This window comes from Bidens hawaiensis, unplaced genomic scaffold (genome assembly GCF_021521415.1).
Source record: "Bidens hawaiensis isolate Kalapana, Puna unplaced genomic scaffold, B.hawaiensis_p1.1 tig00001179_1, whole genome shotgun sequence".
Lineage (NCBI taxonomy): Eukaryota > Viridiplantae > Streptophyta > Magnoliopsida > Asterales > Asteraceae > Bidens > Bidens hawaiensis.
This window is the reverse complement of record NW_027491068.1, coordinates 2,356,294-2,382,139: the sequence shown is the minus strand read 5'-3', so window position 1 is coordinate 2,382,139 and position 25,846 is coordinate 2,356,294. Positions and strand designations below refer to the sequence as shown.

The window sequence follows — 25,846 nt, the reverse complement described above, 5'->3', positions numbered from 1 at the left end:
GTTACATAATTAAGAGGAACACATGTGGAGGTTGAAAATAGCACAAGGGGGCAACGATCAGTACTTGTACAGCACAAACAACTTCGTGGGCAGGCAAACATGGGAATTTGATCCTAACTATGGAACTGAGGAAGAGCGTGTGGAGGTTGAACAAGCTCGTCTTCATTTCTGGAACCATCGCCATGAAGTTAAGCCCAGTAGCGATGCCCTTTGGCGCATGCAGTTTATAAGAGAGAAGAAATTCAAGCAGATGATACCGCAGGTGAAGATCGAGGATGGTGAAGAGATCTCGTATGACAAGGTTACCACAACATTAAGGAGGTCTGTGCACCTATTTGCAGCCTTGCAGGCTGATGATGGCCACTGGCCAGCTGAAAATGCTGGTCCAATGTATTTCATGCCTCCCTTGGTAATGTTTAATTATTACACATGGCATAGTTTTTTTTAACACTTAGATGAGTAGATCAGCCTTTTTCTCGTATTAGTGCGTATCATCCTTGCGTAAGGGCGCCCATGCTACTCTTCTCTGTATCGTTTCAATTTTATCGGATGTCTTCGAAATCAGCCAAATCTGATAACGAAAAACTGACTCTAGGTACTTTTTATAAAAATATACAGGTGATATGCATGTATATAACAGGGCATCTTAACAGCGTGTTCCCGGCAGAACACAGAAAAGAAATGCTTCGCTACTTATATTGTCATCAGGTACTAACAAACTATTACAAAGGATGGTTGATTGTTTATAATTAAATATTTATCGTTTATAATAGATAATATTGTTTATAGTATAGATTGGTATAATTGATTTGTTAATATCTCCATCCATAATACTAATCTATACCATAAACATCTCCTAGTATTATGGATGGAGATATTAACAAATCAATTATACCAATCTATACTATAAACAATATTATCTATTAGTTTAATTATCATTTATCTAATTAATAAAAGATCATTGTCTTTTATTTGATAGATGTAATTACCCTTAGGGTCCTAATTTGGTTTCCCATTGGGCGTATGTAAACAGAAAGTATTAGTTAGAGAGAATATGGTTATCACGTTAAAGAATTGATTAACCGATCGACAAACTTAAGCATTTCTTCTTACCTCTTCGTGACCTTGGTCGAACCCAACCCTTTTCTTTGTTGGTAACCAAACTTGAAAAATTTACAATAAAGAAACGAGTTATGACCCCCATTATATATGTATGTGTGTTAATTATGAAGTTTTTGGTAAGACACCGAATACTGTGCTAGCCCTACATGTTCTTAAGCGTATGGTGCAAACATCCAATGCGTATCTTTATGCACTGGTAACTCAAATTGTCAACTGTATCAATTCATTAGTTGTCACGTGATGTTTGGTTCTTTTTTATGTCAACAGTTAAAAGCTGGTAAGCAGTTGGTACAACCCTTTCTCCCATTGTTTATTAATATAGTAATATGTGTTATGAATTTACCGACGAATTGTGCAAGTTGTATGACAACTTTTTCACAATTGTCTAAATTATGGTCACATGAACACTCTGTCGAAGCACGAAATGAATCTTACCTGATCCATGACGATGTTTCCACGGATTTTCGAGATGAACGAACCACGTCTTGATCTTCTTCTCCGGCTGCGCCGATGACCTGCGATGTCCAGACCTACGATCTTGAGACCTGCGATGGCTTTGTGAGGGTGTGGAGGCGACTGCTAAGATATCCTGGGGATTTCTTGTTCACAGACACAAAAAGGGGTGGTGGCTCTTATTGAGCATGACCAACCCCTAATAAGGAGGTGGAGACCTGCTTATATAGGGAGTCTCATGGCCACCATCATGGTACCCTAATGGGCCTAGCCCAGTTAGGGTTACCTCCACAAAACCCCATCGGCCCAATAACAATGTATTAGTCCATATAATAAAATAAGCCCAAACATAATAAATTTAGGGTTGTAGAACCGGGTTTAGTACCATACCCCTACAAGCCCCCCAAGTCCAGTGTTGCTCCTGGGCGCGCAAGCGTCTAGGTGGAGCGCTGGACTTTATAAGGTGTGAGGCGGTTTTTTCCCTTTTCTTTGGCCTTGTCTTTATTGTCTGAGTTTTGGGAAGTTTTCCCCATGATGGTGACAAGCTGTAAAAATAATGAAGCCTGCGCGTGAGGCGGCTTACGAGCTATAATAATAGAGCCTGCGCGAGAGAGGCAACTTACGAGCTAAAAATAATAAAGCCTGCGCGCGAGAGGCGTCTTACGAGCTGAGAATGATATAGCCTGCGCGTGAGGCGCCTTACGAGCTATGAGAATAGTAAAGCCTGCGCGCGAGAGGCGTCTTATGAGCTTTGAGAATAATAATTAAGCTGGCGCGTGAGGCGGCTTACGAGCTGTGAGTAATAAAGCTTGCGCGCGAGAGGCGTCTTATGAGCTGTAAGTAATAAAAGCTTGCACGCGAGAGGCGTCTTATGAGCTATAATAATAATAACAGCTTGCGCGCGAGGCGTCTTATGAGCTGCATGAATAATAAAAGCTTGCGCGTGAGGCGTCTTACGAGCTATAAGAATAATAACAGCTTGCGCGCGAGGCGTCTTATGAGCTGTGTGAATAATAAAAGCTTGCGCGTGAGGCGTCTTACGAGCCATAAGAATATAAAAGCCTGCGCGTGAGGCGACTTACGAGCTAAGAATAGTAATTGAGCTGGCGCGTGAGGCGGCTTACGAGCTGTGAGAATAATAAAGCCTGCGCGCGAAAGGCGTCTTACGAGCTTTGAGAATATAAAAGCCTGCGCGTGAGGCGACTTACGAGCTAAGAATAGTAAAGCCTGCGCGCGAGAGGCGTCTTACGAGCTAAGAATAATAAAGCCTGCGCGCGAGAGGCGTCTTACGAGCTAAGAATAGATAAAAGCCTGCGCGTGAGGCGACTTACGAGCTAAGAATAGTAAAGCCTGCGCGCGAGACGACTTACGGGCTGTAAGAATAACAGCTTGCGCGCGAGGCGTCTTATGAGCTGTGTGAATAATAAAGCCTGCGCGTGAGGCGACTTACGGGCTGTAAGAATAACAGCTTGCGCGCGAGGCGTCTTATGAGCTGTGTGAATAATAAAGCCTGCGCGTGAGGCGACTTACGGGCTGTAAGAATAACAGCTTGCGCGCGAGGCGTCTTATGAGCTGTGTGAATAATAAAGCCTGCGCGTGAGGCGACTTACGGGCTGTAAGAATAATAACAGCTTGCGCGCGAGGCGTCTTATGAGCTGTGTGAATAATAAAGCCTGCGCGTGAGGCGACTTACGGGCTGTAAGAATAATAACAGCTTGCGCGCGAGGCGTCTTATGAGCTGTGTGAATAATAAAGCCTGCGCGTGAGGCGACTTACGGGCTGTAAGAATAATAAAGCCTGCGCGTGAGGCGACTTACGGGCTGTAAGAATAACAGCTTGCGCGCGAGGCGTCTTATGAGCTGTGTGAATAATAAAGCCTGCGCGTGAGGCGACTTACGGGCTAAGAATAATAACTGCTTGCGCGCGAGGCGTCTTATGGGCTGTAAGAATAATAAAGCCTGCGCGTGAGGCGACTTACGGGCTGTAAAAATAACAGCTTGCGCGCGAGGCGTCTTATGAGCTGTGTGAATAATAAAGCCTGCGCGTGAGGTGACTTACGGGCTGTAAGAATAATAACAGCTTGCGCGCGAGGCGTCTTATGAGCTGTGTGAATAATAAAGCCTGCGTGTGAGGCGACTTACGGGCTGTAATAATAATAACAGCTTGCGCGCGAGGCGTCTTAAGAGCTGCATGAATAATAAAAAGCTTGCGCGCGAGGCGTCTTACGAGCTATAAGAATAATAACAGCCTGCGCGCGAGGTGTCTTATGAGCTGTGTGAATAATAAAGCCTGCGCGTGAGGCGACTTACGGGCTAAAAGAAAAGTAACAGCTTGCGCGCGAGGCGTCTTATGAGCTGTAATAGTAGTGGAGCTTGCGCGTGAGGCGGCTTACGAGCTACTTTATGTCCCGCGCCACGTGCAGATGTTGCATGCGCGTGCGCGTAGATTTTGGTTTTGTGTTATGCGCCACGCGCAGGTGTTGCATGCGCGTGCGTGTAGACTGTGACATGTGTGAGCATGTGATGCGTAAGCATGTGTAATATGCGTGAGCATATGTGATGCGTGAGCATATGGTATGAGGATTCCCAACCCTTAAGTTTGGCACGTACCCATATGGGATATTATGAGGATTCCCAACCTTGAAGTTTGGCGCGTAGCCATATGGGATATTAGGAGGATTCCCAACCTTGGCGCATAGCCATATGGGATATTAGGAGGATTCCCAACCTTGAAGTTTGGCGCGTAGCCATATGGGATATTAGGAGGATTCCCAACCTTGAGCTTGGCGCGTAGCCATATGGGATATTATGAGGATTCCCAACCTTGAAGTTTGGCGCGTAGCCATATGGGATATTATGAGGATTCCCAACCTTGAAGTTTGGCGCGTAGCCATATAGGATATTATGAGGATTCCCAACCTTGAAGTTTAGCGCGTAGCCATATGGGATATTAGGAGGATTCCCAACCTTGAAGTTTGGCGCGTAGCCATATGGGATATTAGGAGGATTCCCAACCTTGAAGTTTGGCGCGTGGCCTGATGCGCGCATGCACGGCGATGGAGTGGTGACTCGTGAGTGCGCGTGCATGGCGGAGGTCTCTTGCGCAAAACCCAGATGGTGGTTTCCGCGGTGGCACATGCATGGCTGCGGAGTGAGAATCCGCGGGGGCGCGTACATGGCGGCGGAAATCTGGTAATTTCTGGATCTGCAACTTTAGAGTCAGATCTGCAACTTTAGACCTAAAATCCAGGTCTGTAAATCTAGACCTAGATCTGTAAATCAGATCTGGACAGATCTGAAGCTCGGAGCAGATTTAAAAACCATCACAGATCCGGAGACCTGATCATTCGAATCAGGCCGTTTCTTCTTGCTCAGATCTGGAAGCCTCTTTTTAGATCTATGGATCTTTTTGAGCTTTAATAGAACAAGCCTTGAAGCTTTTTTCTGTAAACTTCCAGATCTGGGTTTTTCCTGGGAGAGATCCGACAGCCGAGATGAAGATCGAAGGGCAGTTCGTTGCCATCCCACGGATGGCGCCAATGTCGAAGCACGAAATGAATCTTACCTGATCCATGACGATGTTTCCAAGGATTTTCGAGATGAACGAACCACGTCTTGATCTTCTTCTCCGGCTGCGCCGATGACCTGCGATGTCCAGACCTACGATCTTGAGACCTGCGATGGCTTTGTGAGGGTGTGGAGGCGACTGCTAAGATATCCTGAGGATTTCTTGTTCACAGACACAAAAAGCGATGGTGGCTCTTATTGAGCATGACCAACCCCTAATAAGGAGGTGGAGACCTGATTATATAGGGAGTCTCATGGCCACCATCATGGTACCCTAATGGGCCTAGCCCAGTTAGGGTTACCTCCACAAAACCCCCTCGGCCCAATAACAATGTATTAGTCCATATAATAAAATAAGCCCAAACATAATAAATTTAGGGTTGTAGAACCGGGTTTAGTACCATACCCCTACACACTCCAAGTAAAGATATAATAATTTGAGTTTGTCGGCAATTTCACATTTACGTAGTATAAATAATACTACAATGTAAATGAAATATCATCCCCAGTACACATTCTCATCTTTTCCTTTTATCCTCTTGTTTCTTTGTTCAAATATTACTTCAATAATATTGTTGTAATTAAGGCTAATATTATAACAATATGCTTTTTTTTTTCTTTTCTAAATATCTTTTCTTTTCTTTTTATTTTTAAATTAACTTATTCTAGTTAAAACTACGGGAATGTTTGGGATTCCTAATTTTTACTTTCTTATAACTTATGACTTATGATAAGTTAAAAAAAAATGTTTAGGTTTCCTTATTATATGAGAGGAAATGTTGATAAATTACACATTTGTAACTTATGACTTCTCCCTATAAGTTACAAAGAGGTGAAAATAAGGATTCCCAAACACCCCTAACTTTTAACTCTAAACATATTTAGTTAGGGTCTTGCTAACCACACCCCACACCGCCTTATATGCCAGGGTTAGTGCTAACCGTGGCATATAAGGATGCTTTTCTAAAAAGACGTTTTTTGTCGTTTTGTGTTAATTTTATATTACTTTTAATTATTGTTGTTTTATTTTGTTGTTTTAATAAAAGTAGATTTTTTTTATTTTCTTTATCAACAATTATAAAAATTATAACGAAACAGTGTTATTATTTGTACAAACTCGTTGTAATGGTGGTGGTTTTTGCGTTTTTTATTACAACGTCGTCGTTGTCCTCGCGACCAAGCCTAATGTTCGATGTGCTTGCTTCATGGTCAGAACGTGGTGGTGGTTTTGTGTTTTCATCGTCATATAATCCTACGATTTAAGCATCGCCCGTTACCACACTAGTGACGCTGCCATTTAGATAAATTTCTACATTTTGTTATTATTTGTACAAATTTGTTGTAATGGTTGTGTGTGTGTGTATCATTTATTTACGTTGCTTCGTTATAATTGTTGTAATTCTTGATAAAGAAAATCAATAAAAAAATATTTTTAATAAGACAACAAAATAAAAAACAATAATCAAAATAAATAAAATTAAATTAAAACTAAAATATACATTAAACATAAAAAGACAAAAAAACACGTCTTTTTAAAAAACATCTATATGCGGCGGTTTGAGCTATACGCGTCGGTTTGGGCGGTTTTCTAACCACACCGGAGGTGTGGTTAGAAAAGCTCTTTAGTTACCTATCTCGCTTGCTTCTTTTTAGCGTTGTTTAGGTTTAAGTCTATCGATATAGTAGGTAACAAATACATCATCGTCAGCACCCTTTGTACAACCCCGCCGCGAAGCGCGGGTTGCCATACTAGTTTATACTAATTTAAACTTGTTCTCTAAGGCACTTATCTACACCAACTCAAACTTCAAACAAATTATATAGATAATGATAATGATAAACAAATTGAAAAGCATCTTGAACTCAATCCTTTCATATTCTTTTGAAGCCGCTACCTAATCAATCCCCTTAGCTAGTCGTTTGATAGCTCCATGACACCTTTATTAATTTAATTGGTGTTGTCTTTTTTACATTTTTGTTTGGACAAAATAGTTGTCTATTTAATGCCATTTTGAACTGACAGAACGAAGATGGTGGTTGGGGATTTCATCTTGAGGGCCATAGCACAATGTTTGGCACAACCCTGAATTACATTTGTATGCGCCTTCTAGGAGAAGGACTTGATGGTGGTTTGAATGGTGCATGCACCAAAGCTCGGCAATGGATTCTAGATCATGGCAGCGCCACAACCATTCCATCTTGGGGCAAAACGTGGCTTTCGGTAAGACATTCAGTTTTTAAAAGAGATTTATTTTTATTTATATTTTTTGTTTGTATTTACGTGGTTCCAAAACTAATTGTGAAACTAGATAATTTGTTCATGGCTGTGTACATGTTTCAGGTACTTGGTGTTCGTGAGTGGATAGGAAGCAACCCGATGCCCCCAGAGTTCTGGATACTCCCTTCGTTCCTTCCCATGCATCCAGGTTAGCTTAGCTCATTGATAATGAATCCTGCACAGAGTTAGCATGTGGCTTGCTTGGTAGCTTGAGTCAAGTTAGAGCCTTCCCTAAGCATTGATTTCAGTGTCCTAGCCTTTTCGTTTCTTTGGTCTCATTTGTAGCCTATGTTTGACACGGGTCAGTTTGTGGTGGTGCCAAATCAATTTTCATGAGATTAACGCTCAGGCTTAGTTGGTGCCTTAGTGATGCCTAAAGAGCTTAGTTGTCCATTTCCCATTGGATATCCCTAGTTTTGAAGAATTAAAAGTGGGTGCCTAGTTTATGAGCTTTTTCGCCCCATTTGCTTATTTTGAAGATTTTCCCTTTAAGTAAATCAGAACATGCAAATGCTCTTTTGTAAACCTGCATGTACGAAGGTTTCTAGATCATCACGATATGTATAAGCAGGTCCGAAACTGTCATATAATTAAGTTAGATGTGCATGCATGTACACACTTGACAAAAAGTTGTACGTTTGCAATGTAAATATACTAAGAAAAAAACTAGTACACGTTCCTAAGGTTACGTGTAATGGCTCACACCCATTTCACATCGGTTAACACCTCAAATTAACACCACACCTATTCGGCTATTCTAACATCACCCCTTCTTTGTGAGTCCATAGTTTTGTCATTGAAAAGAATTAATATCCATTAGTCACCTCCTCCAATGTTTTCAAAAATTTTATACCAATTTTGTTGCTAAGGGCCACCTTCACGCATTTATTTGTAAATGTAAAATTAATCACAAATTTTATATCCGACCATATTCTATGATTGATTAATGACAATACCCATGTACAGTGCTCATAAATTCATCCTTAACAGTCTTCTTTGTCCAATTGTAGCAAAAATGTGGTGTAATTGTAGGCTGGTATACATGCCAATGTCATATCTATATGGGAAAAGGTTTGTGGGTCCAATCACTTCTCTGGTTTTACAACTTCGGGAAGAACTTTATGCGCAACCCTACAATGAAATTAACTGGAAGAGTTCAAGACATTTGTGTGCAAAGGTGAAATATTTTCTTGACTTTATAGATATATATGATTACATTTACAAATTACTTCCCACGCTACATCATAGATTTTATGGTCAGTTTTGGGTCAAAACCGACCTAACCGACCCATGCGCACCCCTACTTGCTAACACAAAGTTTATGTCTCATCAGGAGGACCTTTATTATCCAAGCCCATTATTACAGGATTTAGTGTGGGACAGTCTTTACATTTTCACAGAGCCTCTCCTAACTCGGTGGCCATTTAGCAAGTTGCGCGAGCATGCACTCAAAACTACAATGAAACATATCCATTATGAAGATGAGAATAGCCGATATATCACAATCGGTTCTGTGGAGAAGGTAGTGGAAACGAAAATCACAAGTAAAAAAAAGTTTACTAAAATATTAATTGGTATAATTTTAACTGTGCAGGCACTATGTATGCTTGCATGCTGGGATGAGGATCCAAACGGTGTCTGCTTTAAAAAGCATCTTGCCAGAATCCCAGATTATATGTGGATTGCTGAGGATGGAATGAAAATGCAGGTTATACAAAAATATTCCAGCATTTAGAACATAACACGTCTTCATGATTCGTGATATTAGATTCAATCAATATTCCCTTATTCCCTGATTGCAAAACTTTAATGGGAAATCATTTATACAGAGTTTTGGAAGTCAAGCGTGGGATGCAAGTCTTGCTATTCAGGCTCTGCTGGCTACTGATATTTCCCAAGAGATCGGCCCTACATTAAAGAAAGGACACGACTTCATTAAAGAATCACAGGTTTCAAAATTAATCTGATAATTGATGCTTTTCTTGAATTACTTGTTGATCATTTAAATCCTAGGTAATTTCTATTTTTTTTCGGTTAAACTCTCTTGAAGATGAATCCTAATTGATTCACCTCTAAACCAAAAAAGAATTGACAGATGAAGAATCTATTGAACGAGTTAATCCAAAAATTAATCCCCACGATTTACTATTTCTTAGTGAAAACCATGTCTTATTGAACCAAACAAAAACAATTACAAAGAATTACAACTGAAAATGAATATAATAGTAAAAGACTCACTAATTAGACATTCTCTCTTACTGCTGATAAAGCCACACTAACCAACCATAATGGTTTCTAACACTAAGAAAAATGAAAAGAGAGTACACGATCTTAGTCTGAGTCGTAGCTAACTTGTTCTTACCAACAGTTATAAACTTCATAGATATTAACTTCCAAAAGTGTCAACTCTTTGTAAACATTAGTTCATACTGATATTCAATTTCTACTGACAATTATCGTTGCTATTGGCCAACTTCAGTGTGCAAACATTGCGACTGGTCCTCATTGGTATCAATCCCGATCCATTCTATTAATAGCTAATTAAAAACGTAACTAGTCATCACTTGTTAACATATCTAAACACTTTAGAAACTTCGGACTGGTAATGCCTTTGTTAACGTACCCACAACATTTTAATAACACAAGACCACTGCATCGTTTATCTTAATCCAAGTTCAGTCACAAAACCTTTAAGCATAGAGCTTCTTTCATTACTTCAGTTAAATCTATATACTCAACTTCAATTGTTGATAGAGCACCAATATGTTGTAATGATGCTTCTAACTGACAATACTCCCTAGAATATGAATTGCATAACCAATAATAGACCTTTCATTGCCAAGATCTTAGACAAAGTCGACATCAACATAATCTAGAAGCAGCTCCACATTATAAACATCACCAAATACCAGCTCAACATCACTTGTACCATTTAAGTGCCTCGGAATCCATCTCACAATTTCCGAATGAAACTATCTTTGTTTTGCTAAAAATCTACTTACCAAACTAACGACATAGCATATATAAGACAAGGTAAACACAACGAGGTACAGTTTTAACTACATTTGCATATAGTGCATCAACCATGTTACCATTCCCCAATTTAGCGTGGGATCTAACTTAGCCCAGCTACTCAAGTCCCGTATCAAAAATCAAACACACACTAAATGAATAACTCTCGTTTATATTAATCAGAAAATATAACTCAAAAAACTGATTACAAACTCTCAAACCCTAACTCGGTTTGACTCTTGATGAACCCTAACTGGGTTGCACCAACTCAACCGTCTCTAATGTCTAACCATAACTTGGTTTATATAGACTAACCTAACTTGTTAGCCAAGACATTACCAAGTATAATAATTATTGGGCTGGGCCATACACTTGGGCCAAACAACAATTGAGCCAACAATCACCCCCGCAATTGTTGTAACCGAGTCACGCGACTCACCCCCTAATTTCCTACTCGAAATTGGCGGGTCTTCAACTTTACGCTTGTCATCATTCTCTTGATTCTCCCTAGGCTTTTCATGATCTCTTGAAATGTTCTTTGGGCTCCACTTGGCTTCAAGTAACACTTGCTCCGTTTGATCATTAGACGTCTTCCCTTGGGTTTGAATCACTTTCTTGACCACGTGTTTAGTTTCTTGAACTCTCTTATTTGGACTTTGAATTTTGGAAATTGGATCTTTGATTGGAACCTGACTCGTAACCGGCTTGTCTTCGTTCAGACTATACTTTGAAGATCCCTACCTGCAAAATTTGTCATTCCAATGATAGCTCGTTTACCGGGACTTGTTATCTTGAGGCTAATCTTGACAATTGTTTCTTGGTCCTTGTCACCTTCATCAAAAGCTTACCTGTATCATCTTTAATGGTTAGAAAATCATTTTTCATGCGAATCTTGCATCTACCTTTCGTTGCTTGACCAAGACTTATGATATCGCACTGTAGGCTTGGAATGTAGTAGACATCGGTCAACAAACGTTGCTTCCCCCGTTTTTCCTTCAATTAAGACCGACCCTTTTCCTCGAATATCAATACAAGATTCATCTCCAAACTTCACCTTTCCCGTGACTTGTTCATTCAGTTCACAAAAATACGCTTTATCACCCGCCATGTGATTCGATGCTCCGTTGTCGAGATACCAAACTTCTTTCTCCATCAGTTTAGTTTCGAAACGATTTTGAATCACACCATCTTCATTCAGAAAAACCGTTTTCTGGTCACCATTAATCATAAGTAAACTTGGATCAAAATCATCAATTTTGTTCAAATTAGATTCTTCCTTTTTCTTTATATGTTCCGGACACGTAGACGCAAAGTGACTTAACTCATCACAACGATAACACTGGACCTGTGACACTTCCTTTCTTTTCCATTGACGATCATTCGTTCTTCTTTGACCCGTATACCTTGACCCACGATGTTGACCATCTCGGTTTTCACAACCATCTTGACCCTCATCCTCTCGGTCTTGACCTCCGGTTTCCCAGCCTCTTCCACGCCCCTGTGAACTCGACCAGTCCTTACCTCGGCTACCGGACTGATCATACAACTTACCTTTGTAATTACTTTCCGACCGATTGAAAAGTAACTGACCTTGTAAACTTGAAGCGCGTTCTCTACCTCGTAGACGTTCCTCAAACGCCTTAAGTCTTCCAACATCAAACTATCAAGATCAACACTTTGCTTGATTGAGGCTACAAGTTGAAAATACTTATGTGGAACCGCATCCAATAACTTCTTCACCAAGACATCTTGCTCGAACACATGACCTAGACTTGTTGCCTTTGAAACCATACTTGTTATTTTTCCTGCAAACTGATCAACGGTCTCGTCTTCGGCCATCTTGAGTTTCTCAAATTCTTTTTTCAACATTAGCAGTCGAGCTTTTTGAACTCGCTCGGCCCCAACATACCATGCTTTCAAAGCCGTCCATATATCCCGGGTAGTCTTGTATTGAGCAATCTGAAGAAGAGTATCACCTTCTATTACTTGAAACAAAAACGTTCTTGCCGTTTTATTCTTCTTCGCATCAATAACCGCACCCTCATTCGGTTGACCAACTTCCATAACTTTTGATCATCTAAAATCGCTTCCACCACAATCGCCCATGTGATGTAATTAGTTTCATTCAGCTTTGGAACCTGCAACGATATCACCCCACTCGCTTTGGGTTGGATTATCGGCTCTTCTTTGTCACCTGCCATTGACGTTGTCGAACACCCTTGCTCCACTTCGTTAGAACAAATACAAACCAATTAACCCTGAACAACCTTTCAGAACCAAACACGATTATTAGATAATACACTGGTTACAAATACCTCTTGTAGAACCGAATTATGTGAAAGAATAACTTTCTTTTTTAATGTTTACTTGAATCTCTTGTTAGAAGAAAAGTAAAACGCAATTTATATTCTTCACAGATCCCAAAAAAAACCACAAAAGTCAATTAAATGACATGCAAATTGGATTGAAAAGTAAAACCACTTTTCTTTTGATTTATTTAATCGTAAACTCACACAAACAATTTCCGATCAAATCCGTTTCGCGTCGAACACTCTTAGCCAGCCGATCACCCCTATCAGAAACCTGTTGTTTCAGAGTTGATGGCGCACGAACAACCCACTCGTTGCACGCTGTAATAGTAACCACGATTCAGTAACCCAACTTGGTTCCGATATGCGCCGGTGATAGCTCCTTCTCAAGCCACCGCTCGTCGCCAACCGACTATCGATTTCTTGAACTTGGCTCTAATACTAATTCAAGAACCGTATCGAAAATCAAACACGCACTAAATGAATAACTCTCGTTTATATTAATCAAAAATATAACTCAAAAAACTGATTACAAATACTCAAACCCTAACTCGGTTTGACTCTTGATGAACCCTAACTCGGTTGCACCAACTCCACCGTCTCTAATGTCTAACCATAACTCGGTTTATATAGATTAACCTAACTTGTTAGTTAAGACATTACCAAATATAATAAAACCCTAATTCTTGGGTTGGGCCAAACAACAATTGAGCCAACAGCTACCACCGCACCATAATATTGTCTGCTTTGGTCGGGACGTATCACCATTGCCTTACGGATTTACTTCCTAGGAGGTCACCTATCCTGTTACTACTCACACTTGAGCACGCTTAAACGTGGAATTCTCTTCTCATCCACTACCATTATTCGCCCAAAATGCGTTATGATGGGAAAGGTATCCACCCCTTTATAAAGAAGGTTTCGTTCTCCTTCCCAACCGATGTGGGATGTCACAATCATTAGTAACATCCGGCCCCTTGTATCGCCAATATTGTCAGTTTACCCACAAGTAGCTCATGGATTTGTTTTTTATTGCTCAGGTGAAGACTTACCAGGAGGTCACCCATCCTTCTACTAGTTTCACCTGAGCACGCTTAATTGTGGAGCTCTCCTCTCGTCCACTAGCATTCAGCCCAAAACGCGTTGGTGATTTAAGAGGCGGTGTCATTACTTATGAACCAAGGATCTCTCATGTGCACGTTCGATGTGGGATTTGCTTAGGGTGTTACAATCAATACCCGACACTTTCATCTGACTAAAGAACCATATATGATTTTAAGAGTTATCGACGTACTTGCTTCACCCTTTATTTCCTTCTTTCAAGGCAATCCCTCTTGAATTGCTTCTTAGTATAGTATATGTAACCTTTTATTTAACTTTATCTTTGAGCAAGCATGACTCTTTTCTTTGAAAGATCTTTGTTCTGGCTTAACGATGGTCATCTTTGTATACTTCTCTTATGTCAGCCCTTATCTTAAACCCTTTATAGTTCTTGGAGTTAAGAACCCATTCAGTGGATATAATCTCTTTTCCATACATCAAAGTATCAATAAAACGCTCTTATCATGCAGTGATGTGAAGAAGATAATGACTCTATTTTCTTCATCTAGTATCACTTATATATTCTCAAGATGCAAATTCGATTTATCAAGCCAATCGTGTTGATCTTTGAGAGATTATACAAACTCTTCTTGAGATATAATGTGATGGATAGGCACTTTGTTATATGACTCAGAATCAGGGCACTACGTGCATTCCATAATGCCATTCTTCTCTTTATCAAATAAAGTATCAAGAAGACCAACTTATTTCACTAATGCACTTCAACCGCCATAAACCAAAAGTGTTCTTCTTGAAAATGAATACAACCATAAAAGTCTCCTTAAATCATGCTCTCATCACCGCTTATAAATTAAGTTCTAATTGATAAACGAACATGAACTAAAAGACTAATTGATAGAGACCGATTCGAGATGGTCAATCTCCCAATAGACCCATAGAGTGGGTTAGGCTCCAAGAACAAGAGATAAGAAGAGAAACCGAACTTGAGACAAATTTTCTTATTTTTTTCTTATTGAAACGATTACAATTTATAGGAAAAGAAAACACATAAAATAGGAAAAGATAAACAAAAGGAAACCTAATTATAATACAATAAGGAAACTAAATAAAAGATAAACTTAATTAATAAATTATATTTGAATAATATTTATGATCATATCAATTCCTCGCCCCTTAAAACGTTCTTGCCCTCAAGAACGGAAAGCGTTGTCCATGGTGGTCGCCATTCAAGTCTGACTACCTCAAGCAGGGCGGTCTCAACCGCTCTCCATGGCGGACGCCATACGCGTATTCGCACTTCACAAGCAAGTGTTGTTTTGTTGTGACTGTTACCACAATCCATCATTGTATAAATCTTGTTTCCATTCATCCTTCCTATATTACGTATAGTTTGAGAATAGCCAAGTCCAAAGAAGGTGGAATCAAATAGTGTCATAAAGTGGGGTTTGATGAAAGGTGGTGACTTGGGTTGTTTTGATAACATCGGAAGTAAGCTTGTGGTGGGAAGGGAAGTACTAAATGTAATAGTACATGGAGTAATAGGTTTGTAACTGGAAGATGAACTTGGCACTTTGGAATGGGTAACAGAATTTGGGTCAGTGGTATTATGGGGGGTGGAGGCATGGGTATTATGGTTGGAGTTGTTGGTGCATGATGTATATGTTGGTGGTGGCGGTGCTGGTGTCGGGATTAGGGGTGGAATGGTTAGTTTTTGGTCGGTTATCATCGAGGAGGTGCTTGAAATTTTGTTGAGGGCGGTAGTAAGGTTAGCGGTGATTTGGTTCATGGTGGCAGTGAGGGTGTCAAACTGGAACTTGGCTTGGACGGCGCTTGATTCTTGCTGGATCAATAGTCGATCGATTTTGTTGACCAAGTCCATGATCATGTTTTTACGCGAAGAAGGAGGCATGAGGACGATTGATGAAAGCACCAAATTGATAGAGACCGATTCGAGATTGTCAATATCCCAATAGACCCGTAGAGTGGGTTAGGCTCCAAGAACAAGAGATAAGAAGAGAAACCGAACTTGAGACAAATTTTTTTATTTTTTTCTTATTGAAACGATTACAATTTATAGGAAAAGAAAACACATAAAATAGGAAAAGATAAACAATAAGGAACCCTAATTATAATATAATAAGGAAACTAAATAAAAGATAAACTTAATTAATAAATTATATTTGAATAATATTTATGATCATATCACTAACTCTCGTTTATATTAATTAGAAAACATAACTCAAAAAACTGATTACAATATCTCAAACCTGACTCGATTTGACTCTTGATAAACCCTTACTCAATTGCATCTCGTCGTGACAATCCCTAACTCGGTTTCCCCTATTTATAATGTTAACTATAACCTAGCTAACAAGAAACCTAATAACCCTATCATGGTCATTAAGCAACCCATTAATAAGCCATTTTATTTCTTGGGTTGGTCGGGTCAAACAATAATTGAGCCAAAAAATCAACCCCCCCCCCAAATTGTTGTTTGTTGTACCCGACTCACCCCCTAATTTCCTAGTCGAAATAGTCAGGTCTTCAACTTCACGCGTGTCATCATTTTCTTTATTCCCCTGAGTCCTTTCTTGATCTCTTGCAATGTTCTTTGGGCTCCACTTGGCTTGAAGAAACACTTGCTTCGTTTGATCATTAGACGTCTTCCCTTGGGTTTGAATCTCTTTCTTAACCGCGTTTTTAACTTCTTGAACATCCTTCTTTGGACTTTAAAATTTTAAACTTGGATCTTTGATTAGAATCTGGCTCGTACTCAGTCTGTCTTCTTTCAGTCCAATTCTTTGAAGATCCCAACCTGTAAAATTCTTCATTCTTAAGATAGCTCGTTTACCGAGACACGCTATCTTGAGGCTAATCTTGTATAGTCGGTCCTTGGTCCTTGTCACCTTCTTCAATAGCTTACATGTATCATCATTAATGGTTAGCAAACTGTGTTTCATGTGAATATTGCATCCATCTCCGTTTCTTGACCAAGACTTATGATATTACTTCGTAGGCTTGGGATGTAGTAGACACCGGTCAACAGGAGATGCTCCCCTGCTTTCCCTTCAATTCTGACCGACCTTTTCCCTGAAAAACAATACAGATTCGTCTCCAACCTTTAACTTTCCCATAACTCGTTCATTTAACTCATCAAAATACGCTTTATTACTCATCATGTGATTCGATTCTTCGTTGTCGAGATACCTCGGCTCTGTTTGGAAATGATTTGGAGTCACACTGTCTTCATTCAGAAAAACATATTTCGAACACTTTTTATCATAGATAAAACGGGATCAAAATCTTCAGTTTTGTTCAAATTAGCTTCTTCCTTTTTCGCCTCTTTCTTCTTTCGTTTCGGTCACATAGGCATGAAGTGACTGATTTCATAAAAACGGTATCACTAAACCTGTGATATATCCTTTCTATCCCTTTGATGATCATTCTTTCTTCTTTGACATATATGTATTGACCATCTTGATTCTCATATTCTCGATCTTGACCTCCGGTTTCCCGGCCTCTTCTATTTTCCTATGAACTCGACCAACCTCTACCTCAGCTACTAGACTTATCATACGATTTGCCATTGTAACAAATTTTCGATCAATTGAAAAGTAACCGACTTTGAGAATTTGAGGTTTGTTCTCACCCCCGCAGATGTTCCTCAAATGCCTTAAGTCTTCCAACAACATCTTCAAACATCATACTATCAAGATCAACGCTTTTCTCGATTGAGGCTACAAGTTGGAATTATAAATATGAAACCACATCCAGTAATTTCTTCACCAAAGCATCTTGCTCGAATACTTGATCTAGACCCATTGCCTTTGAAACTGTATGTAATTTTTTCTGCAAACTAGTCTACAGTCTCGTCTTCCTTCATCATGAGTTTCTCAAATTCACTTTTTAGAGTTATCAGCTATGCATTTCGAACTCACTTGGCCCTAACATATCGTGCCTTCAAAGCTGTCCATATATCACGGGCGTTCTTGTATTGAGCAATCTGAAGAAGAATGTCACTAGGGGTGCAAACGAGCCAAGCGGCTCGCGAGCTACTCGAGATCGGCTCGTGGAAAAGTCGAATGAGCCGAGCTTAAACAAGCCAGAGCCCGAGCTCGAGCCTAAAATAAAGCTCGTTTAATAAACAAGCCCGAGCTTCACTTATCGAGCTCAAGCCAGCTCGCGAGCCTCAACGAGCCCGTCATTTATATATATATATATATATATGGGTGAGTTATTGTACAATAATGACTTATCGTACATTACGTACGCGACACTGCTGGTCATCGATTTCAATTTCACGCGGTGGCAATTTGGTAAATAACCCAAACAGTAGTTCGCGATCAAATTCATCGATTTAAAATCGATTCCGATCCAAATTTAGAACTCCTTAATCTATCTCATCCAATTTCTAAACTCTAATCACAACTTACAGTATGAAATCTCAGAAGTCAAAACCCAAATTGAAAAGAACGTCACTGTACATTAAAAATCTTCAAATTGATAAAAAATTGATGATTTAATCGATCGAATTGATGTGTAAGAGGCTTTAGAATCATCAATCGATTATGAAAATACAGATTAACACACTTAATTAAGCTCTAATTAGGGTTCATGTTTAAACGTTCTGCTCAAAGTTTAAACGTTCTGACCAAAATAAACACCAAAATGATGATTTAATCAATCGAATTGATGTGTAGAAGCATTTAGATTCATCAATAAATTATGGAATTGCAGAAATAACGCACTCAATCGAGCTCTGATTAGGGTTCAAAATATTATGTTTAAACGTTCTGAAACAAAACTGAATACCTTTAAACGTTCTGACCAAAAAAGAACATATTTAAACGTTCAAATACATTCAACGAAGTCCTGGGTGTTAAAAAAATGAACATCTTTAAACATTCTAATACGTTCTAAGAAGTTCAGGTTGTTTAATAAAGTTTAGAAGTTCTAAGAAGTTCTGGGTGTTCAAAAAAGTTTAGAAGTTCTAAGAAGTTTTGGGTGTTCAGAACTTCTAAAAACTAACAAAAAAAATTAAACAACTGTAAACATGAAATTGAACACTGAAATCACTTCATATAATCTCATAATCATCAAAACAATCGTCAATCGACCGTTAATTTGATCATTGATTCGATCATATGAACAAAATATGGAGCGTCTGCAACTGGGTTTCTGCAAAACTCAAAATTGATTAATTGAAACTTCAAATTGATGATTAATTGGACCATTTTCAAAGTTTAATTGATCAATTAGTTTAACAATTTCAATTTCAATTGGGCAATTTAATCAACTGACATGTGAGCAACGATCGATGGTTGTGTCGGAAGAAGATGGTGGTCGCGAAGGTGGATGGTGGACGGAGTCGTTGAACGGCGATGGTGAAGGTGGACGGAATCGCGTAAATGGTTATTGAAGATGGACGCTCCAGACACTAGCGTACCTATTGTACGATAAACGATTTTCGTATTCCATCCTTTAATATACACACACACACACATATATTTAATAATTATTAATTGATATATATATATATATATATATATATATATATAATTTTATGAAAAAAATAACTAAATAACATAAATAATTTTATATATAAAGTTATAATGAAAGTAAATACACACACACCTATATATATATTAATAAATATTAATCGAGCCGAGCTCGAGCTTTATAAATAAAGATCAAAACGAGCCGAGCTCGAGCTTTATAAATAAAGATCAAAACAAGCCGAGCTCGAGCCTGGTCAATCTCGGGCTCGGCTCGTTTGCACCCTTAAATGTCACATTCCACTACTTGAAACAAAAACGATCTTGACGTTTTATTCTTCTTTGCAACAATAGCTGCACCTGCATCTGGTTGAACAACTCCCATAGCCCTTAATCATCTAAGATTGCTTCCATCACAATCGTCCATGTAATGTAATTTGTTCAATCAACTTTGGAATTTTCAGTGATATCCCCTGGTCGCTTTGGGTTGGATTATCGGTCTTTCTTCGTCACGTGTGATTGACGTCGATCACCTTGCTCCACTCCGTTGGAACAAACATGAACAAATCAATCAGTCGCAAGCCTCCTTTCATAATCGAATTCGCTTGCTCGTAAAATAAAATAAATCAAATTTTGGTTAAAACTTAACTCGTTTATCCTGATAAAATAAAAACTTGTAATTGAACCGTGTTATTCAACCCAACTATGAATCAACGTTTAATGGTTTAACCCAATCTTTGTTGACTACCAAAAATCAAATTAGACCAAACTATGTTTCCTTTTTACTCTAAGATTCAAATAAAACGTTTGTTGACTTTTGAGTTGCTAAAAACACACAAATCCCTTTTTGTTTTATTTAATTGCAACATGGAAGCAGAAACCTTTTGCTTTGAATTGTATCGCCACCAAGAAATAAAATAGATAAACGGAAGTATGTTATTTCCACCGCAACTCCAATCACAAAAAACCAACTTGTCACAAACAACCTACTCGATGCGTGTCACTAGTAAACACTTGCAATCCAATCCCTGAATCGTAACTTCTAAGCCGTCGATCTATGTTTGTTCGATTATCGATTTCTTGAACTTAACTCTGATATCAATTCAAGTCCCGATCGATAAACAAGTATAAACTAAACGACCAACTCTCGTTTATATTTATCCAAAAATATAACTCAAAAAATTGATTACAATATTTCAAACCTTAACTCGATTAGACTCTTGATAAACCCTAACTCGGTTGCATCTCGTCTTGACAGTCCCTAACTCGGTTACCCCTATTTAAAATGTTAACTCTAACTTAGCTAACAAAAATCTAATATCCCTAGCTTGGTTATTAAGCAACCCATTAATAACCCTTTTTAGTTATTGGGTTAGGCCATATTCTTGAGCCAAACAACAATTGAGCTAACAAGAAAACCTCACTTATTTCTACCGTGGATATAAAAAAAGGTAAGTGAAAATATAAAATGCCATAATGATTTCTAATAGCATAAGAAATGTGAAAAGAGAATATACACTTTTAGTTTTGTTTCTACAGACAATAACCTTTGATTGGTACCAACTCTTTATCAATTTCAACTTGAATATAGTTCCTAGTGATGAGTATAGTTGCTACTACAAACTTTTTACAGTCGATACAACATTGCTACCAATACAGTTGGCTTTATATTGACTTCTAGCAATACATGATCCAACAAATTCGTTCATATATATATATATATATATATATATATATATATATATATATATATATATATATATATATATCTTTAATCTCTGTTGTAGGTTGGGGATAATCCTTCTGGGGATTTTAAGAGCATGTATCGCCATATTTCTAAGGGTTCATGGACTTTCTCAGATCAAGACCATGGATGGCAACTTTCAGACTGTACTGCTGAAGGACTGAAAGTAATTATGTTAATATTAGATAAGGCATATAATCATGCAAAATAGAATTAATGCAACAACTCTATGATAAATTACTTGATTTCCATCTTGCAGTGTTGCCTCCTATTTTCAACGATGCCACCAGAAGCTGTTGGAAATAAGATGCAGACACAACAATTAAGCGATGCAGTCAACATTATACTTTCGTTACAGGCAAGTATAACTTGTTCCATTTCTTCGAATCGATGGCTTCATTAAGAGTAGTGTAAAATGGTCTTACTAGATGGGGAAATTATATTAAAGTTATCGTACATGAATTTCAATTAGGGGAATGTCTTACACTTCGGTCCTACAAGTGTTACTATGTTAGCTTGCTCTAAAGAATGCTAAATTGTGTAGTTCATTTAAGTTAATTCAATGGGTGAAAAGTTAATGTTGACTCTCAAAAGGTCTTTTGTTTTGTCTTTAGGGACTCTCAGGCCCAAATTATATTTTAACAGAAAAAATGGATGAGGTTAGCAGCAGAGACTAAAAGAGAGATAGAATATAAAACTCAGGGTGATTTGTTAAAAGATTCATTGTTGGACTGAAAAGGTTAACAAATGAAACCAAATGAAGCAAAAACATAATTTGCTCTTTGTAGAAAAAACATCATGAGTCCACATATTAATTATCTTGCTCTGTACGTAAAAACTTTTATATCTCGGGATAAATGTCTGGAAATAAATTACAGTTGTAATTCCGTAGCACATTGTTTTCCTAGACGTTTTGTAAAATAATGAGAAAGATATAGGTGCTTAACATTCTAGTTTGTTGCGACTCTTGGCAAGCTAAATTTATACTACTTCTGGTTAATGTAGAGCACAAATGGCGGGCTAGCAGGATGGGAGCCAGCAAGAGCGTCAAAATGGTTGGAGGTAACTTGATCAGAGAAAAACAAAATACTTTGATCGTGTGTTTACGATCATTGCTCACCCCTACTTATTCAACTCCTGTTTCATTTTAGATTCTTAATCCTACCGAGTTTTTGGAGGACATTGTCATTGAGCATGAGTAAGAAACTCACTACGTACAATATGCTAGTTTCATGTTTAATTCCTTTGGTTACCAATCATACTGTACTGTTTCAAGAAACTGAATGTAGTTATTGATCAGGTACGTCGAATGCACATCATCAGGAATTCAAGCTCTTGTTTTATATAAGAAGTTACATCCCACATATAGGAGACAAGATATAGAAACTTTCCTTACAAATGCAGGTCGATACCTGGAGAAAACACAGTTGTCAGATGGCTCATGGTTATTTGATTTCTTCTTTAAAGCTTTAACACTAATGAAATGAATTTACTCTTCTAGCTTATTGTCCTAACATTGAATAAGCTCATGCTCATGTGTATTAGGTATGGAGAATGGGGTATGTGTTTTACATACAGCACCTGGTTTGCTCTTGGAGGGCTGGCAGCAATTGGGAAAACATATGAAAATTGCCAAGCAATCCGTAAAGCTGTCACTTTTCTGCTGAAAATACAGTGGGAGGATGGCGGCTGGGGAGAAAGCTACCGATCTTCTCCTGAAAAGGTAAGTGTATTATGTATATATCTAACAAGTTTTATTAAGTGTTGCCATTAAATTCACTCAAAAATCCTTTTTATTTTTCTGAAGTCACAATTTCTTTTATATGATGTTCCAACTATTTGTTTAAGTTAGCTGAGTTAAATGAAATATATGAGCTTCTTTGTTTAATTAGTAGTGTTGGTTTTTAATTCCAAAAATTTAAGAACTTTAAGAAATTCTAAAATCCAATTATTTTATTTGAGAGTATTTTTATAACTTGCTATATATAAGTTTGTGATGACATATATGTATCACAAGTATACATATAAAAAATTAGATATGTAAATAATCAATTTACATATGTATAAAACTAGTTTCCACAGCTGTAATCATAAAATTATGTATAATATATGACAATGCTACGCCCAAATAGTATTAATATGTATTAAAAGTTAAAAAAATTGTTGTTAAGAGTTCTCAAAGTCCTTATAAATTAATGATATTTTATTTCGGTTAACTTGACATAAAGTAAAAAATAATCAAACAATAATCACAAAATAATAATTAATATTTATACATGTCTCATTTACCTTAACAGCTTAACATTAGATGTTTTAACATTTGAGTGACTTTAGAGTAACAAAAAAAAATTGATTAAATTTAGAGACCTGTTTAGGAAGTTGGTTACTATTTTCTAAAGTTGCTCGGTATATAAAATTATAAAAACATAGACCTCGTACATCTTCTATGGACTGGTAAAACTGTAACCTCTAGAGTATGGCTGAATAGACTTGTTAATTATAAACAGAAATATATACCTCTAGAAGGAGATCGTTCCAACTTAGTACATACGTCATGGGCTATGATGGGATTAATTCATTCTGGACAAGTAAGTTTTCTAGTTGAGTACTATATCTTATCATACTTTTAACTTGATAATGCCTTCATTTATATTTGAGTAAATGCGTGTCGATTTTTAACCCAACAGGCAGAAAGAGACCCAACACCCTTACATGTTGCAGCCAAGTTGTTGATCAATTCTCAAATGGAAAACGGCGAATTTCCCCAACAGGTAAGACTCTTTGCTAAGGACTTCAAATGAATAGACTTTTTTTATTTTTGACAATTAATCCAAACACGTTTTTAAATGATGAAAAAGATATTTAAATGATGTTTGGAGTGCTAAAAGTTTAACAAGGGTTGTGCTTGTTTTCGACATTACTAATTAATAAATGATTATTATTGACTGCAGGAAACTACAGGATGCTTCAAGAAGAACTGTTTGTTGCACTTTGCATTGTACAGGGACATCTTCCCAATGTGGGCTCTAGCTGAATACAAGAAGAAGGTGTTACCACAGCCTACAGTCATCTAGCACGATATATATAACCCTGCTTGCTTGTGTGCGTGTTGTGTCTAAAATATAAGTGTGAATTCGCTGTGTAAAACATATATTTCAGAATTATGTTCATGACTGATGGATGGTCCTTAAGCTATGATATAAAAGCAGGCCTTGTTCTTCTATGTTGCCTATAAACACCCTACTTTATGGGTGTATAATTAAGGATGAATTAACTTATAGCTTTAGTCAATGTGTGGGTTGTGGCTAAATGTAACACCTCAAAATTGAAGTTAATGAAACATTTGAAAACCCGACATCTGTTGTTTTAAAACAAGGTTACGCAAATTAGGTCCTAACTTTTTTTTAACTTACAAACTACAAAGTGTCCTTTAAATCTTACAGTAAGATAAATTTTAAGTATATCATTTAAGAACATAGCTGTCATAGCATATGGTGAATATCACACCTTTACATAAAAACTTAATATACAATAATATAGTGTTCAAATGTACATGGTTTGACAAAAAGATCTGTGGGTTAAGCGAACAACAAAGCGGGCCCATGTTTTAATAAACGATAACCGAAATCAACCGGTTATTGTTTTCTAACAACCAAAGAGTTTGGTTATGGTTTGATTTTAAAACTACAAGTCTATAACCGAACGAAACCAAACCGGCCCATGTTCATTCCTATTTAAGGAAACCAACGTCAACTTTTATGTCAATGTTCTCTGGTTTATTCCCTGGTGGTTTTACTCAGTTTTACATAATCATGTTACATTTAAAAAATAGTGCATGCGATACCAAAAGGTTTTAAAAGTTGCCTCTCAAGTCTGAACTGGTTCTAACTTTTAGGTCTTAACTCTTAAGCTAAATATCACACACATGATTTGGAGTTAAGTATGATTTCATGATGGTTATTACCATTAAGTTTCCATCTATGCTCATGATATCAATTTATGATCCATACTATTTTCCCGCTTTCATTTTCATCTACTAATGGTCATCATCCATTCCTTTTTTAGCTAGCTTGTAAAACTTTCTGAAATTTGCTCCTTAAGCATTTTGACCTCGTGTAAATTTAATTGGATGCCGGTTTAGTTTTGATAGATTTTCTAAACTTATTCAAAAGCATCTTGTACTTGTGATAACACCAATAATCATGCCGCTTCTTATGCCAGGGATACGTTCATCCTCCATAAATTAATTCGTTAAAGGGAGTGTTGCATATGTTTGTTCATGAAGGTAGTGGTTACTTTAATGCCTTAGGATAGTTGCAAGAAACATTTTATTTTTGCTTTAAACCTCCAAATCCGGATACAGAAGAAAGGTTTATGGCCATAAATTCAAAGAAAAAAAACTCAAAAATTAATTTTTCTTTTTCTTCACCGCCGTGGGGGTTCTTTTAGGGCTGTAAACAAACCGATCGAACACGAACAAGACTTTGTTCATGTTCGTTCGTTAAGAAAATATTGTGTTCACGAACGGTTCACAACACTCACCGAAAGAGATTTTATGTTCGTGTTCGTTCATTAAGTAAATTAATGTGTTCACGAACGGTTCACGAACACAAACGAACACAAATAAAATCGGTAGAGGATGAGAATAAGACCGATGTATTCATCAATGTAAATATTGAAAGCCTGTAAATGAATCGAATGAACACAAACAATGGCATATTCGTGTTCGTTCATTTAACTTTATAGCTAATCGAACAAATATTTATGTTCATGTGCGTTTATTTAAAAATGGACATTTGTGTTTG

General features: G+C 37.7%; 1 protein-coding gene and 1 non-coding gene across 2 annotated transcripts; one reads left to right on the top strand and one right to left on the bottom strand.

The window, feature by feature from the left end:
• LOC143563227 (shionone synthase-like) lies at positions 1-24,217 on the top strand. Its single transcript, XM_077050824.1, has 17 exons — positions 1-409; positions 619-708; positions 7,165-7,362; positions 7,483-7,567; positions 8,430-8,596; positions 8,753-8,941; positions 9,014-9,127; positions 9,249-9,368; positions 21,085-21,207; positions 21,301-21,399; positions 22,047-22,103; positions 22,193-22,239; positions 22,342-22,485; positions 22,587-22,764; positions 23,549-23,629; positions 23,729-23,812; positions 23,993-24,217. The coding sequence occupies exons 1-17, from the start codon at positions 23-25 to the stop codon at positions 24,113-24,115; spliced, it is 2,286 nt and encodes a 761-aa protein (XP_076906939.1). The 5' UTR covers positions 1-22; the 3' UTR covers positions 24,116-24,217.
• On the bottom strand, positions 461-567 carry LOC143563493 (U6 spliceosomal RNA). The gene has a single exon (XR_013140679.1). It is a non-coding gene; the product is annotated as a U6 spliceosomal RNA (small nuclear RNA).
• Positions 24,218-25,846: the final 1,629 nt, after the last annotated feature.

Bases quoted from the DNA above. Each gene is read 5' to 3' on its own strand.
- LOC143563227 (XM_077050824.1), top strand. From the start codon at position 23: ATGTGGAGGTTGAAAATAGCACAAGGGGGCAACGATCAGTACTTGTAC. The intron at 22,104-22,192 runs GTAACTTGATCA...GTTTCATTTTAG, and splicing joins GAGCGTCAAAATGGTTGGAG to ATTCTTAATCCTACCGAGTT. The intron at 22,486-22,586 runs GTTATTTGATTT...CATGTGTATTAG, and splicing joins CAGTTGTCAGATGGCTCATG to GTATGGAGAATGGGGTATGT.